The 15,618-nt window shown below is 39.9% G+C and overlaps 1 protein-coding gene across 1 annotated transcript; it reads right to left on the bottom strand.

The window, feature by feature from the left end:
• Positions 1 to 9,049: 9,049 nt before the first annotated feature.
• LOC114553306 (uncharacterized) lies at positions 9,050 to 14,277 on the bottom strand. Its single transcript, XM_028574544.1, has 5 exons — positions 14,147 to 14,277; positions 13,568 to 13,772; positions 12,634 to 12,855; positions 11,098 to 12,283; positions 9,050 to 10,447 (listed from the first exon to the last, which is right to left on the bottom strand). Exons 3-5 carry the CDS (start codon positions 12,770 to 12,772, stop codon positions 10,261 to 10,263), a joined length of 1,512 nt encoding a protein of 503 aa, XP_028430345.1. The 5' UTR covers positions 12,773 to 12,855; positions 13,568 to 13,772; positions 14,147 to 14,277; the 3' UTR covers positions 9,050 to 10,260.
• Positions 14,278 to 15,618: the final 1,341 nt, after the last annotated feature.

The raw sequence follows: 15,618 nt of genomic DNA, 5'->3' as shown, positions 1-15,618 counted from the left end.
TAAAGTTTGTTGACATGCTTTTATTTAATTGAAAAAGTAAAATGTTTTTGACTGTATTGTATGTCTCATATAGCCTATTTGGTCGACATAAAGCCCTGAATAATTAAGCAAAAAAGTTCCTTAGCCATTAAAGAATTTAGCAAATCAAGCAAAACAATGCATTCTGAGGTATATGTAAGGAGATAACATAGGCACAGGCTAATTATTGCTAACTAACATGCTAGTTAACATTAGTAATTCAACTTAAACAGCTAATGTAAGTTGAAACTGCCTGCAAGCTTCTCCTGTACTGTACAGTAATTCCTCTACTATGCGACAGTAAGTCGTGTGGTTATGACACAATCGTTAGCCTATTTTTACAAAAACGTCTGCTACGGAGCCATAACATGAGGTACAAGGTAATGGAACCTTTTATATATTGTCGTGTTTCTTTAGAAATAAACAATGGACAAATAGTCTTTAAACGTTTCAGATGTAAAGTTATATGCTGTCAAAGTGACGTCAAAATGAATGGCAGTCAATGGAATACTAACTGCGGGTGAGTGCTAGGTAGCATCAAAATGGCGCCATAGGAGGTTCGCTTTGTGGAAGATGGCTTACCCCCTTGGTTAGTACAAGGCAGGATTAGCCGGGAGACTTCTTCTAAACAAGGGCGCACTTCCAACTTTTTGTGCAATACCTGCAGAAGAGGGACATGTAAGTAGTTCTTTTGTAGATTATGGTGAACTTGTGTTTGTTGTACTTGTAGCAGTGTTTTGCGAACGAGGGGGCTAATCGCCAGCTGGCCCCCTCGTTTCGGCAAGTGACGTAGAAAGCCGTGCAGATTTTGAACAGCTCACCCGGAGACTGAAGGCAGAACACATTCAGAAACCAGTATCTCACTCAAAACAGCATGGATGTTTTTTTTTCCAAGTTTGTATGCGTGTGGAAGCGCCAGAGACACAAAATAACACCCCAAATCCCATAAAATGTGATTTTTTCTTTTCATAATATGGGCACTTTAAGCTGTCAGGCGCATATGTCTCACTATTAGTTAGTAGTTCTACCTTTCATCAAACTGAAAATATGGATCCAGTCTGATGGCATTCTTTCTGCCCTCCCTGTTGTCTTTCTGCCATTAATCATGCTGGCAAACTCCTACTTGATTTGTTTGTAATTGTTGGTTTCTGTTGTGGAATTTAGTTCCTAACTGAACAACTTCTTTTGCGTTCTCGCTTATATCCCACTTTTTTTAACCTTTATTTATCCAGGTAAGTCGATTGAGAACAATTTCTCAGCGGTTGGGGTTAAGGGCTTTGCTCAAGGGCACTTTAGTAGTGGTAAAACTTGCTTCTTTAACCTGTAGGTCACCACTGTCCTCTTTGTTTGTTATAAGATGCCTGAAGAAGAGCAGATAACTACAAAGCATTATTTGTGTGTGTAAAGTGGTGAGTAGGCCTGACCTGGGTTTTTCACTCAACATTTGGCAAATGATCTTGTTCAGTATTATGTTATTATATTATCACCACAGAATGTGTCAGTGTACTGCAAGTAAAGGCTGTTTTCCGTCCAACTTTGGCACGTCTAACTTTGTACACCTACAGTGATTGACTGCTGCAACTAGTCATTTACCCACACTGGCCCAGCAAGCCCCAACAAATCTAGTTAATACTGATACACATGAAAGAGCAAGACCGTTTGACACCCACATTCTTAACATAATATGACTGAACATTTGATGAGTATTGAGAGACTAACTCAGGTCAGGCTTACTCACCACTTTACACACAAATAAAGCTATGTAGCTATGTATCGCCTCTTCTTCAGGCTTCTGAGAAACTTCCGATGTTCAACCACAACAAACCAAATGAGAGACTAAGGCGGGAAAAGGACAAAAGCAAGAAGGCAAACAAGTTGTTCAGTTAGGAACTGTAAATTCCACAACAGAAACCAACGATCGCAAACAGACCTAATTCAGAAAATGAAATCAAGTAGAAGGAGTGTTCAAAGTCTTGAACACGTGTTCAGCTAGATCTTAGTTATTTCATTTTTTTCCATAAAAATATTAGTAAACTGAGATCCGTAGTTTTAACTGACAAACTTAAGATATTTATACACACTATCTCAGCTCACATTGACAATTGTAATGCACTTTTCTCTTTATGTCTGCTCTGGACCATCTTGAGTATTACAGAATGCTGCATCAAGGCTAGGTCTCTTTGGCTCCCTGTTGCTGATAAGATAAGATGGACTTTATTGATCCCACAATGGGGAAATTCACTATTCGCTAATAGGATTCAGTTTTAAATTCTTCCTTACGTACAGAGCATTGCGCAGTCTTGCTCTTGCATATGTGGCTAAACTACCCATACTTGTTAGCTCGTTGTCTTGTCAAATATCTAATTTAGTGTCTGCTTGACGCTGACAACTTAGGACCTGAGGTGATTGAGCTTTTGAGTCCGTAGCACCTACACTATGGAATGCTTTGCCTTCTCCCATACAGTCTGCTGTTCCTGTGGACTCCTTTAAAAATGAGATAACGATTTACCTGTTCAGACAGGTGTTTGGTTGACTGGAATGTGTTCTGCACTTTCAGTAATGTTGTGTAATGCCGATTGTGTTTACTGTCTCATTGTCTTTTTTGTGTAATACCCCTGAACAGCCCTTTGTGACTTACATCTGTGATAGGCTTTATAAATCCATTTTACTTAATCACTTGTTATGGAAGGAGAGCTTACATTATGTATAATATAACACTAAATGGCTGGTTTAGATCATGTACTTGGTATGTGTGGGAGGGTGTGGCGAATGGGAACATCTTATATCAAGGCATGCGTGATTATTAGGCAGCCTCAAGACCTCAGATAGCATTGGCCAAAAAAGCGATTTAACAAATACTGAAAAGTCAATTGTAAAATGCCTTTCAGACGGATGTAACACTCTTGAAATAGTAATACTATTGAGGCGTGACCACCGGACAGTCAAACATGGAGAAGAAAAGGCGCAAATTAACTTATAAAGACTTGAGAAGAATTCAACTTGAAGCCACTAGGAACCCATCATCCTCCAGTGCCACCACTTTAGACATGTGCAGAGGGCTTTCAACATCAACACGACTACTCTCCATGGTGCTGATCGTGTCTGAGCTATCTGTTCACACTTTAAGGAAAGTTAACCTATGCGAGGCAAGGAAGCAATACACAGGTATACAGGGTTGGTTCACCCAAATGACAAACAAAACGTTTTCTTGGTAGCTAGTGGTATCTAGTCATATAGTAGATATATAGTTTTAGTGTTATTTGAACAGGCTTTGAGATATCTACCTCTTAAATTTCTGCCTCCACCCCAATAGTGTTCATTTCACAACAAATGTGATGAAACATATTTGTCAACAGGCATTTTTTTCCATGACGAGACGAAACCAACTGACTTTATTAACTGTGACTAAATCTCAATAAAATATCTCCAACACTGGGCAACTCACACCAAAACAATCTAGATTGATAAATACCATACTACAGGTTAGAGGGGAAATATGTATTTTGGATTTTGGGGTGAATTGTCCCTTAAGAGGCATAGATCCACGGTGTGAAGACACTAACACTCAGAGCAATGTACTTTTACTCCACTTACCAGATTACATTTTTCTTTATTATGTTGGAGAGCTGAAGTTTTCTCTTGCTCCTCCATAAGGGAGGATATATCACCATCTAGTGGGCGGATTTTCATAAAATTACTAAACACAATCAAGTCAATATACCACCTTTGCACACAACAGGTCTAAGAATCTAATAATAATTGAGGATGTGCTTTCTTTGAGTTAAATGACCCCTGCCCTTGATATTTTTAGGCCCAAGTGATCCCAGTGACACCCGAAATTATTGTACAATGTATACCTAAACTACTGCTAGAAATCAGAGTAGTACCACTCGTCTGGTCTTCTGCAGCTCCACCCCCCCCCCCACCACACCACACCACCACCTCACCCAGCATCTTCAACCTCAGCCCCCACCCTCATACTATACTGTACCTCCCCCACTGGCTGCATTCAGCTGCTCATAACAAATTCAAAAGCTTCTTGCTGGTTAACACACAGCCTCGAAGAGAGCTGCAGGCCATTCTCATCACTGAGCTCCAGCTCATCCTCTCCACCATTACTGGAGTCTCACTGTGGTCCCTCCACCCCCCTACTCCCTTTCTCCCATTCTTGCATCACATTCCCTCTCCCACATCGCGCTCCTCTACTTGCTCTAACATGATCCTGTGTTGCCCTCATCTTACTTCTTATTTCTTCAGCCAAGAATATCAGTAGCTCACTTAGCATGTCAAATCACAGATGTTGAATGCTACTAGTGATGGATTTATCATATCTTCATCATCGACTGGAAGGTCTCATGTTATTGGTCATTACCTGGTGCTTTGGCCCACTTCTGTACTAACTTCTATGCATATTTTTAGTCTGCATTCACACTGGGAAAGTGACAAAATTCAATAGATTCAATGATTTCCCTTTGCAGATCTCCTTGGTTTTGAGTGTGTTGTCGATGCACCACAATTCATTAATTTGTTCATTCATTCATCCTTTATTTATACGAAAGAGATCATTGAGGGGCGGTCCTCATTTACAATGACATTGAGTCAATTACAAACACAAAGAAAGGAAAAACAAGAAAAAGAACAGAAAAGAAGACACACCATCATGAGAACAATAGAAAGCTACTAAAACTTTCTGAGTTGGAAAAATAATTAAAAATTTAAAAAATTTAAAAAATTAGGATAATTACAATGCACAAAGGAAACCGAGGAGCTGCTAACAGCAGGGGGGAATAAAAACACATTGTGGATGGTAATAGACAAAAACTCGACCTTGAGATGAAAATGTTGTCAACTGTGTTTACAGGGTTAAGAATGAGCTGTCAAGCTTTATTTACCTTTTTCTTCCATTTTAATTAGCAGTAGGGTTCCAAGGTTACTGGTAGGTTTACATCCATCTGTGCATGTATTGCATCATTTCCTGTTAGTCCAAAACAGTAAATCCCTGTGTGCGTGTGTGTGTGTGTGTGTGTGTGTATACTAACTGCATAAGCGGTATACTATGACAATGGGAATCTTACTTTCTCGAGAAAGTTTGTGACCAAGTCGAGCTGAAACCAAGCGCCGCCCATCGGCCGACCAGCCAGAAAAAAAAGTTCTTATTTTATAGCTAAACGGTACACTAAAATATGTTTCTGAAAACATTTGAGGTGAGAAACAGTAACAGAATCTTGATTCATATCCCATCAGCACTGCCTAGTTGGATTTCAAGATATTCATTAAGTGTTTAGGTACTTTTAATGGGTTTATAGATTAACAAGCTATTAAGCATGCTGATAGAGAGCCATGTAAGCTTTGAAAAGTTTTGAGAAGTGTAGACAGTTATATATCTATATGTTTTTTTTCTAAACAAAATGTGTGTCTCTAAACTTCTATACCTGTGCTGTCACTTTAAATCAGCCTCTTGTAGATTTGGAGGATTTTCTTAACCTTTATACAGTACACGTGTGTCCTCACTTGGTCATAATGGGATAAAGGAAAGAGGCACAATACAAGAAAACACACACAGCTATCTTGCTGCTGGCAAACAAATGTGTCACAAGACCTCTTCCCCAACAAATGGACTACATACATTATAATTGACAAACATGTATTGACTGGGCAGGTTCTATTGAAATTCAAGCAGAACATGTACTGTACACTACTCAACTGTTAACCTTTTCCACTACAGTCTTGCATTTATAAGACACACGCTTCATAGTTGTATAGTATCTTTGCTACAAGTGCAATAACTGTATTTCATACTGCAAACACTGCAGACACATTTCCCTCCACCTGAGTACATTACCTCAACTGCTATTTTTGTGTTCTGGCAATTATTTATGATATTTATGGGCCTCAATACATTTACATTTAGTAGTGGTTACTAGATTTCATGTGTGATATATAAGTTTAAGGTTTTTCATGCTTCATGTTGTGTACATTATGCTCATAATGTACAGACCCCAATTCCAATGAAGTTGGGATGTTAAACAGAATAAAAACAGAATTTAATGATTTGCAGATCCTTTTCAAATTATATTCAATTGAATACACTACAAAGACAAGATATTTAAACTGATTCACTTATTTTGAATTTGATGCCTGCAACACGTTCCAAAAAAGCTGGGACAGGGGCATGTTTACCACTGTGTTACATCACCTTTCTTTTTAACAACACTCAATAAGCGTTTGGGAACTGAAGACACTAATTGTTGAAGTTTTGTAGGTGGAATTCTTTCCCATTCTTCCTTGATGTACACCTTCAGTACAATTAGTTGCTAGTCCAGGGTTTCCAATGTCGTATTTTGGCGCTTCATAATGCACCACACATTTTCAACGGTAGACAGGTCTGGACTGCAAGCAGGCCAATCTAGTAACCGCACTCTTTTATTACAAAGGCACGCTGTAACACATGCAGAATGTGGCTTGGCATTGTCTTGCTGAAATAAGCAGGGACGTCCCTGAAAAAGACGTTGCTTGGATGGCAGCATATGTTGCTCCAAAACCTGTATGTACCTTTCAGCATTAATGGTGCCTTCACATATGTGCAGGTTACCCATGCCATGGGCACTAACACGCCCCCATACCATCACAGATGCGGGCTTTTGAACTTTGCGCTGATAACAATCTGGATGGTCCTTTCCCTCTTTGGCCCGGAGGACATGACGTCCATGATTTCCAAAAACAATTTGAAATGTGGACTCGTCAGACCACAGCACACTTTTCCCCTTTGCATCAGTCCATCTCAGATGAGCTCGGGCCCAGAGAAGTCTGCTGCGTTTCTGGATGTTGTTGATATATGGCTATCGCTTTGCGTGGTAGAGTTTTAACTTGCACTTGTAGATGTAGTGACGAACTGTGTTAACTGACAATGGTTTTCCAAAGAGTCCAAGTGGTGATATCCTTTACATAATGATGTTGGTTTATAATGCAGTGCTGCCTGAGGGATCGAAGGTCACGGGCATTCAACGTTGGTTTTCGGCCTTGCTGCTAACGTGCTGAGATTTCTCTCTGGATTCTCTGGATCTTTTGATGATGATATGATATAAATTCCTTTCAATTGTATGTTGAGAAACGTTGTTCTTTAACTGTTGGGACTATTTTCTCACGCAGTTGTTCACAGAGTGGTGAACCTCGCCCCAGCCTTTAGGGGATGCTCCTTTTATACCCAGTCATGACACTCACCTGTTTCCAATTAACCTGTTCACCTGGAATGTTCCAAACAGCTGTTTTTTGAGCATTCCTCAACTTTCCCAGTCTTTTGTTGCCCCTGTCCCAGCTTTTTTGGAACGTGTTGCAGGCATAAGTACATTTTGCTAATAATACTTCTTTACTTAAGTAAGATTTTGAATGCAAGACAAGAGTATTTTTACACGGTGGTATACTACTTTTACTAAAGAATATGAATACTTCTTCCACCATTGGTATTCTACTTTTTTGCATCTGCTCTTGTTCTTCTTCTTGCTTCTGTCGCATTTAAATGTCCCTGCATGGGATTGTAAACATGTATTTGATCTGAAGCGTCTTTATTTGATCCTCATTAGAAAGCAACATCTGGACTGGAATAGTTTATTCACATGATATTGTCATGTGCATTGCTCCACTCTTTTTCTAAGCTTAGAAGGACACCTGGTGGTGAGAGAGGCCCCTGTACAATACAGCTAACTGAAAGATTCTATGTGCGCTCACAATAATTAACATAATATTTAACTTCTCCCTGTAGACACTCTGCAGAGCCATTAATCTGACATATATATATATATATATATATATATATATATATATATATATATATATAGTACATTAAAATATAGTTCTCCACATATTCTCTTGTCCTTACATGCTGTGCTTTTATCCTTAAATTACTTTTGTGTAATTATCAATTTCTCATTGTTAGTGTTTTCAAAAAATGTCCACATTATTTAGTTGGCTCAGTGCAGATGTTAGTGTGATTATAATGTGTAAAAACTTAAATTCATATATTTTAACTCAGCATGTTGTATTTGAATTGCTGGTTAATTGGTTAAATAACTCCCATTTGCTCCGTATTTATATGCTACATGTGTATTTATTTATTCTATGCTAACTGTAACTTAGCCCAACTAATAAAGGAATGAATGGACTCTTATCTCACTATCTAAAAAATGTTGAATAAGTTAATATGTAACAGTATAGTGAAGAACTTTATTGAACACACTGCAAAATCCCATAATAAATCTAACATCAGCATTACAATCCGTTTTTTACATTTAATCTGTATCAATCAAACAACAAACAGAAAGAAGACTGAATGAATAGATTTAACGGCATTCTGTGTCGACCCAGTACTTTTTTATTCTGATAGTTCACTTGCATCTCTCTCCTCCTCCTGCAAGTATTGTGTGATATTGCCTCATGCACTTGAAAGGCCTACGACTGCTAGGAGAGATACCAAGAGATTTCACACACACACACCCACACCCACACCCACACACACAGGCACACACACTCTTCACGAGCTGGGAGATGAGATAGGCAACTTATGTTGTCTGTTGACTGCCGGAGCTTGATATCACTCCGCTCAGCCCCGGGGCTCGATTATAGTGCAAACACAAAGTACTGAAATATTGGAAAAAAATAACATGAGAAGTGTCTATTAGTTTTTCTCTAAACATATTCACCTCATTGAGTCACTCCCCTTTGAGCGTTTGGACAAGTTAATTCAATCCTAGCACCTAAATCTGAAGGGAAACAGCTTGTTTTGTTACAAAATGGTTAGGTGTCGATCAAAGCCCGCCTCGTGCTGCCGTCCAGTGGTTAATCCTGGGAAATAACTTGGACTCTGACTGCATTGCAGCCAAAAAGGAGGGCTGGATCCAGCAGTTATGGGGCAGGGCACAGAATAGATGGGAGGGGCAGAGTGGGTTTATTCTGCATCACTCTCTATCTCTTAATCCCACCCTTCTTATTCTGTGTTTGTGCTGTTCTGGGTGCAGTTCATGAAATTAACACACAGTTGTTGCAAGGCGTTTTAATGGCTGCAGAATGAATGCATAATGGCCGGCATGCAGTGAAAAACAGTCCAAAGGCAGAGATCAATGATACTACATAACTGGTTTATTTGGCTGTAATTTACCTGATGTATAATTTCCTGACATTGACATCGATTATTAAAAGGACCTGAATTTCAGATACATCAAATTGATCAATTGAAAACAAAATTTCCCATGAAGTCGTACCGTTACCCAACAACGATTTATTGTTGCGTCAACAGGTGATTGTTTGTTCGCAAAATACAGCCGAAAGAGAGAAGAGAAGAAGAGAAGAGAAAGTAAAAAAGCCAGTGAATGTTTCTGTGTTTGTCAGAGCGGAAAACCAAAAACCTGAGCATGAATCACACTGGCGGGGGCAAAACTCAGGGACAAGTCGCCAGCTGATGAGAAGAATAAAGTCAACTCAGTTAAATTGACACGGTGGAGATCTTGAAGCCATGCAGTTAACAGAATATTGCCTTCAAATAACACTCGCACATGCTTTTCCAAAATCAAACATGCATTGGTTATTTCAGTGGGATAAAGAAGTGTAAATACTCAACATTGTAGCATACAAATTTTCTAAATGTTTCTGATAATGAATATTTGTAGAGCATGTTACACACTTTTTTTTTCCAGCAATCCCTTTATTCAGTTGATTGTTTAAAGCAAATGATAAATGACCATTATTAAGTAAAAAATAAAATATAAAATAAAATATTTATTCAGCATGGATCTGCCTCGATGCTGCCAATGTGTGTCACCAAAACCACAAGCAAATTCCATCACTGCTACTAATTCAAAGAGCATTTTGTAAACGATCAATCATTGCAAGCGCAAACTCAGTCATCACAAGGCTGTGAGTGCAGTTCGGATCACAGTGGTCACGGACAAGTTCAGCATCTCCTCTAGGAGCCGCGTCACTAAGGCTTGTTATAGTTTAGTCACCCATTTGGAAACTTCTCCTTTTCTTTTCTTTTTTAGGAAAGGTGTGTTTTTGTTTGGCCATCCTCTTGGAACAATTATATATATATATATATATATATATATATATTTTTTTTTTTTTAGAAAAGAACTACCAAAATCATGCAACTACCATTTCATTCCTGTGAGACAAAAACCAGTTGGTGCTCTCGACTTGATTTTTCTCTTGGTGCTGGTTGGGAGGTTTGGAGGTGAGGTCAGCGTGGGCGTTTTAGGCACTGCCATCCTGTTTGAGCCGCTGACTGCGAGCCTTGTAGACCTCGATCAGTAAATCTTTGACGTACTGAATTTCTCGCTCCACCGACTCCGCCTTGTCACGAAGCTCCCGGTTTTGGCCCTCGAGGCCGTGCAGCTCCTCCTCCAGAGAGTCCAGCTCCGCCCTCTTACGCAGCCTGTACCTGCAATAAGAAGGGACTGCGTTTTGGTCGCTTTTACAGGTTTCTGCTGCCTTGCATTTTTATTCATGAGTCAAGTGAGCGTGACATTTGAGCTACATCGGGTGGATTACTCACACGGCTCGGTCATCCCTCCCCTGAGATAACGCAACGTGCTGTTCATTTCACAGAGTGCATGGCTCATGGCTGATCAACATCGTCTTTTTCCAACTTATCACTTTTCCACAATACTAAGACTCTTTCTACATATATCCCTTTTTACACAGATGCGAATAAATGAAACTCACACACACAAATAAAACCAGACTTGGTTAGGTGGGGCTGAATTTGGCAGGCAGTGAGGTACTTTCCATTTCCCTCCCACACTCTACAGGACATTTAAAGCAGTGGGGCAGCTGCTTTATGTAGCCTAACACTCCTGCATTGTTAAAGTTGCGAGGCGAAACAACAAGTATTCAGGTGTCGCTAATTTATTGATACACTAAAAAAATAAGCTAAAATATAATCAGTTATAATCGACTGCAACATTGAAAAAAGCCTTCAGACTACAAGTTTTAGATGTTTAGGACGAGTTTAGCACGTTTTTAAAAAAGAGGGTAAGAAGAGCAAAAAGGAGTTAAAAAAATTGAAAATGTAACAACTGAATTGTTTACCTGTGAGCAGCAGTTTTGTTCTGGTCTCTCTTCTTCTGCTTCCTCTCTCCAGTGCCGCCTTCCAGACAAGTGGAGCCCATCACCAGAGCTGGCTTGACGGAGCAGGGCTCATCCTTTAGCCTCTGGGTGGGGCGGTGGATGGGGGCACCCATCAGCGTCCCCTCGCCCTCCCCTCTGGACAGACATTCGTAGCTTTGGTCTGCAAGGCATTCTGGATAGAGGTAGTGGCCGTGTTGGGGCTCTACAGCCTGTGCTTGTGACGGCTGATCTAGGTCACCTATAAAGCTATGGTAAGGCTCTGTGCTCATGGACTGGTGGAAGTAGCCGTCACTGGCCACCATTGTCTCTTGGGGAATACTTCCAGAAAGTCCTCCGTCTTTACTGCAGTGCAAGACCTCGAGCCCCGTGCTGTCGTAACTTACATTTACCTTCACGTTGTGCATCAACTGTCCCTCTCGCTTGTGGTGGCTGTCGTACGAGCCACCCAGACAAAAACCTCGCGCAATCTCTTCGCTGCAAAACATTCCTTCTGAAAAACAATAACTCTCCTCTTCCTTCAACGATAAAGCACATTCTCTCACCTTCTTGACGCTACCGATGCTGTTCTTGCTCACTGTCTTCAGCGTGGAGTAGTGGTTCACAGACAACTCTGTGCTTCCTGAGTAACTTCCCCTCGAGCCCCACGTATCGAGTCCAACTTCCTCCCCGACTTTCACCGCCTCGCTGAGGATTCGGCGCCCGTTGTTGTGGTGGTACCGGTGATGGTAGTTGTACGGAGCGGGTCGCGTAATTTTGGTTCTGGCGATGGGACCACCACAGAAGCTGGCCAGGTCCAGTTCCCCTGTTGCCAAGGTAACAACCACAGGGCTGGTTTCTGATTGGCCGGTCCCATACGAGCCATAGGGTAACTGATAATAAGACTGGGAGCCCATGGCTTGAGCACCCTTGTCACATTTTGAGGATTTCTCCAACTTGTTTGTTGTGGATGTGGACTCGGAGCGGAAGTAGTCCTCCAGCTGAGCCAGCTCCTCCTGCAGCAGTGAGGTCATGACCTCCAGATCCGAGGGCACTTTGACATCTTGTTCTAACGGCGAGGGTGGAAGGGATGAGCTGGGAGAAGACTCGGTCGTCGACACAAATGAAGACAAATCAACTTTTTCCGTCATCCAATCTGAGTGACCATCACCTATAAAAAATTGAAAATAATCACATATTCAGTAAAGCAATCCATTATTTTCATTCAGCTGTTTGTGTAGAATAAGTGAAATAAAATCTACATATTCAGGAAAAAAATCTTAAATCACGCCAGGCAGAGAGGATAAATGTGAAAAAGTATTAAGCTTTAAAAATCAAGCAATACATCCGAAAGAATCCAAGTGAACAACTAACCGATCATCTGAAAATGATTGAACAGCATCGTCTGCATTCGATAAATATCCACTTAGCTGTACTCACTGTACGACATTAGCCCCGTGCTGCACTGCGGCTCCGACCTCGGGATGTGGAAAAATAAAAAAGCGTCTTGGCAAAACTCACCAATTAAGTGCTGCCTCCCCGCTAGCTCCGCCCCCGTCCTGGGCCGTGATTGGCTGTGGCTAGCCTGTCGGAGATGGGGAGCGCCGAGCTCGCCTGTGGAAATGGGAGGAATTTTCCTGCGAAGGATCGATGCCGCCATTGTGTCGTCTGCTTCGATTAAATTGTTCAAAAGCACAAACCGTGCACTGGGTGGATGAAAGAATTGTGGAAACACCTGAAGACCTGTGGGGAAACAATTTGGAAAATTAACAAATGTGACAATTTTTTATTTACCCTTTAAATTCTCCAGTTCATCTTCTAAAGCCCTAAATAATCCCCCAAAACATAAAAAAAATAAGAAGAATTAATATTAAAAAATAAAAACTACAAAATTCTATTTATTTTAAAAGTTGAATGAGTTCAAATGAACTCCACTCACTTTGCCATTCACCTGCTACCTCATGCGGTGGAGCCATTATTGATTTATGTCACAACAATATAATTATCAAGCAATAACGTGCAAAACTGTAACTTGACATACTTTGAGGAAAAATAAACCATGGGAAAATAATTGACAAAATGTAAACAAATTAAAAACGTGAAAATCATGACATTATTTGAATAACATAATTCCAGACTTCTACACACACACACACACACACACACACACACGCAGACATATACATATATATACATATATGAAGTTATTTTCCAGAATGTAAGCTGTAGTTGTGCACTTAAACTTGTACCAAGAAACAGGAATTAAATAAATTCACCCTTTTAATAAAAATCAGTAATAACCGTAATAATGGCTAAAATAGTCCTGTAAATGATGTAAATTAACAGCTAAATGTAGCATACAATGTAGTGTTAGTTTAAACAGTGTCGAACCTGAAGACATGATTCTCCGAACTTTCCGCTGTCCCCCCTAAAGCTAGAAAGCAGTTTTACTCACCCCATAGTTTCTGAATAGTCTTGTAGTGCGTTGCAGGAGCAAAGCACGCGAAGCTTTACGACGAGGAGGAAGACAGACACAGTTTAAAAAGCCATATTTCCCCTTTTGATAGTCAGGGACTGTTCATGAAGCGCTATTTCGACGAACAGACTTGCAGACAGAAAGTTTTTAAATCCGCTACTTCTGCAACTCCTGGTGCCCGGACCTGATCACAGCAGACGAAATTAATCCGCAGTTTACAGAGTTCACCCGGCCGTTACGTCATGAACCTGGGGACTTTCCCATTATCCAGAGACCACAGACAAGCAGCACACCCTGTTACAACTCTCCTGATTTATTTCATGTATTAGAATCATTTAAGTATTCTATATCTCGATTTGCAAATGTTCTTTTTTAGCCTACTTAGTTAATGGAAAAAAATAAGGATGCATTTTAAATAACATATTGACATATAGCATTTGTGCTTTCTTGAGATGCAATAGAAAGTATTAAAATAATGCCATTATTGAAACTAAAATGCACATGAGTAGCCTGCTTAAAAAAGTAACTGACAGAAAAACATGGGCAGAAATGCCTTACCTAACAGTCCAGTCACACTCGGAAAAAAATATGGCAACACGTTAAATACAATAATAATAAAACCCTAAACACACTTTTAAACTGAAACAGTGTAGAGGATCGAGGGATAATTCACCAGACGGTGTAGCAGGCACTAGTTTTCGTAGCGCCGTAGCGGAAGGACATCATGTTGCAGTTCGAAGGTGTAACTTTAGTTGCAGCCCTGTTGCATCAGATCCGCAGGGGATTCGCTGAACGCTGTAACGATGTGGCCACACCATTGGTTTATCTGGGGGAACTTTTTTATTTCCATTGGCCTGCCATCGGTCTTACACTGATCGCTGATCATTACACATTAGCACCAACCTGGGACTGGTTCACTGTAAATTATGACCAGTGATGTCTGGTGAGAAGAAATTATGACATCCAGCTGGGATCATAACCAGACAAACAGCCACTTCAACTCAATTAGGTTACAATTGTTCATTTTCTTTATGGCCCCCTCTTTTGACATCACATTTATCATGTGATTCTTGGTATCTTCCTAATTTACTTCAGACATGTTCTAAGTATTAACTTAATTTCTAACTTTATTTACTAACTTAAATACTTTGCAAGCTAAACCATCCTAAAGTCCCTTTACTTAACTTTTTTTGTAGGTATTTCAGTTTACCACTTTGTCTTCTGCACTTTGTGAAGCTTTCACATAAATACATTAAACAACATCATAGAAGTTACTTGTACTAAAGGTCTTTTAAGTATGACCAATCTAGTCCAGTGTTTTTTATATATATATATATATTTTAACTTTTTTAAACTTTTACAATATGGGTATACAGCATTTGACATTGTTACATGAAGTAAATTAAGTAATAAAAGAAAGACAGAGGCTATATGAGAATATATACATTAACCAAAGTAGTCCAGTGCTTCCTGTCTCATGAAGTCCAGTGTTTTTTTTTAAACAATTTTGTGAAAATATGAGAAATATACAGACATTGACGTCACTGCGTGGATAGTCGAGCCGAGGAGAAAACTCAAGCTAATTGCTGTTTTTTTAAATAGATTTTACGAGGTGTAATGAATAACACAAATGTTTCTTCATTAGATACATATTGCATAAACAGTATTTAAATGTAAGATACACTTGAGGAGCATAACCTAAGATATATTTTCCTGTCACGTCTTTTGTGGAGAGTAGATATGTAGACGAACATGAGACAGAATGCAAAATCCACACAGAAAGGAGTCGGACAGCCCTACACACAGACACATGTTTTAAATGCCTTATTTGCAAATTGAATCAAAAAAGCATCAAACATTTAGAGAGGTTTTATACATTCTGTGACACTCAAGAAAAACTGTTAAAGCTTAGATGGAATAACATTTTGCCAGCCATCTAGCTCATTTTTGAGCAGTAATAAGAGTCAGTTTGTGAACCTGTATCTCCATCCCGTACATCCGAGCCCGCTGATATTTGCACAGAGGGGCTG

The sequence above is a fragment of the Perca flavescens genome, chromosome 3 (genome assembly GCF_004354835.1).
Source record: "Perca flavescens isolate YP-PL-M2 chromosome 3, PFLA_1.0, whole genome shotgun sequence".
Lineage (NCBI taxonomy): Eukaryota > Metazoa > Chordata > Actinopteri > Perciformes > Percidae > Perca > Perca flavescens.
Note: the sequence above shows the minus strand (reverse complement) of the source record. Positions and strands in the feature narration are given on the sequence as shown.

Excerpts from the sequence above, each read along its gene's own strand:
- LOC114553306 (XM_028574544.1), bottom strand. The coding sequence starts at position 12,772 with ATGGCGGCATCGATCCTTCGCAGGAAAATTCCTCCCATTTCCACAGGC. Across the intron at positions 12,284-12,633 it reads GGGGAGGCAGCACTTAATTG|GTGATGGTCACTCAGATTGG; the intron begins GTGAGTTTTGCC and ends AATTTTTTATAG. Across the intron at positions 10,448-11,097 it reads AACAAAACTGCTGCTCACAG|GTACAGGCTGCGTAAGAGGG; the intron begins GTAAACAATTCA and ends TTCTTATTGCAG.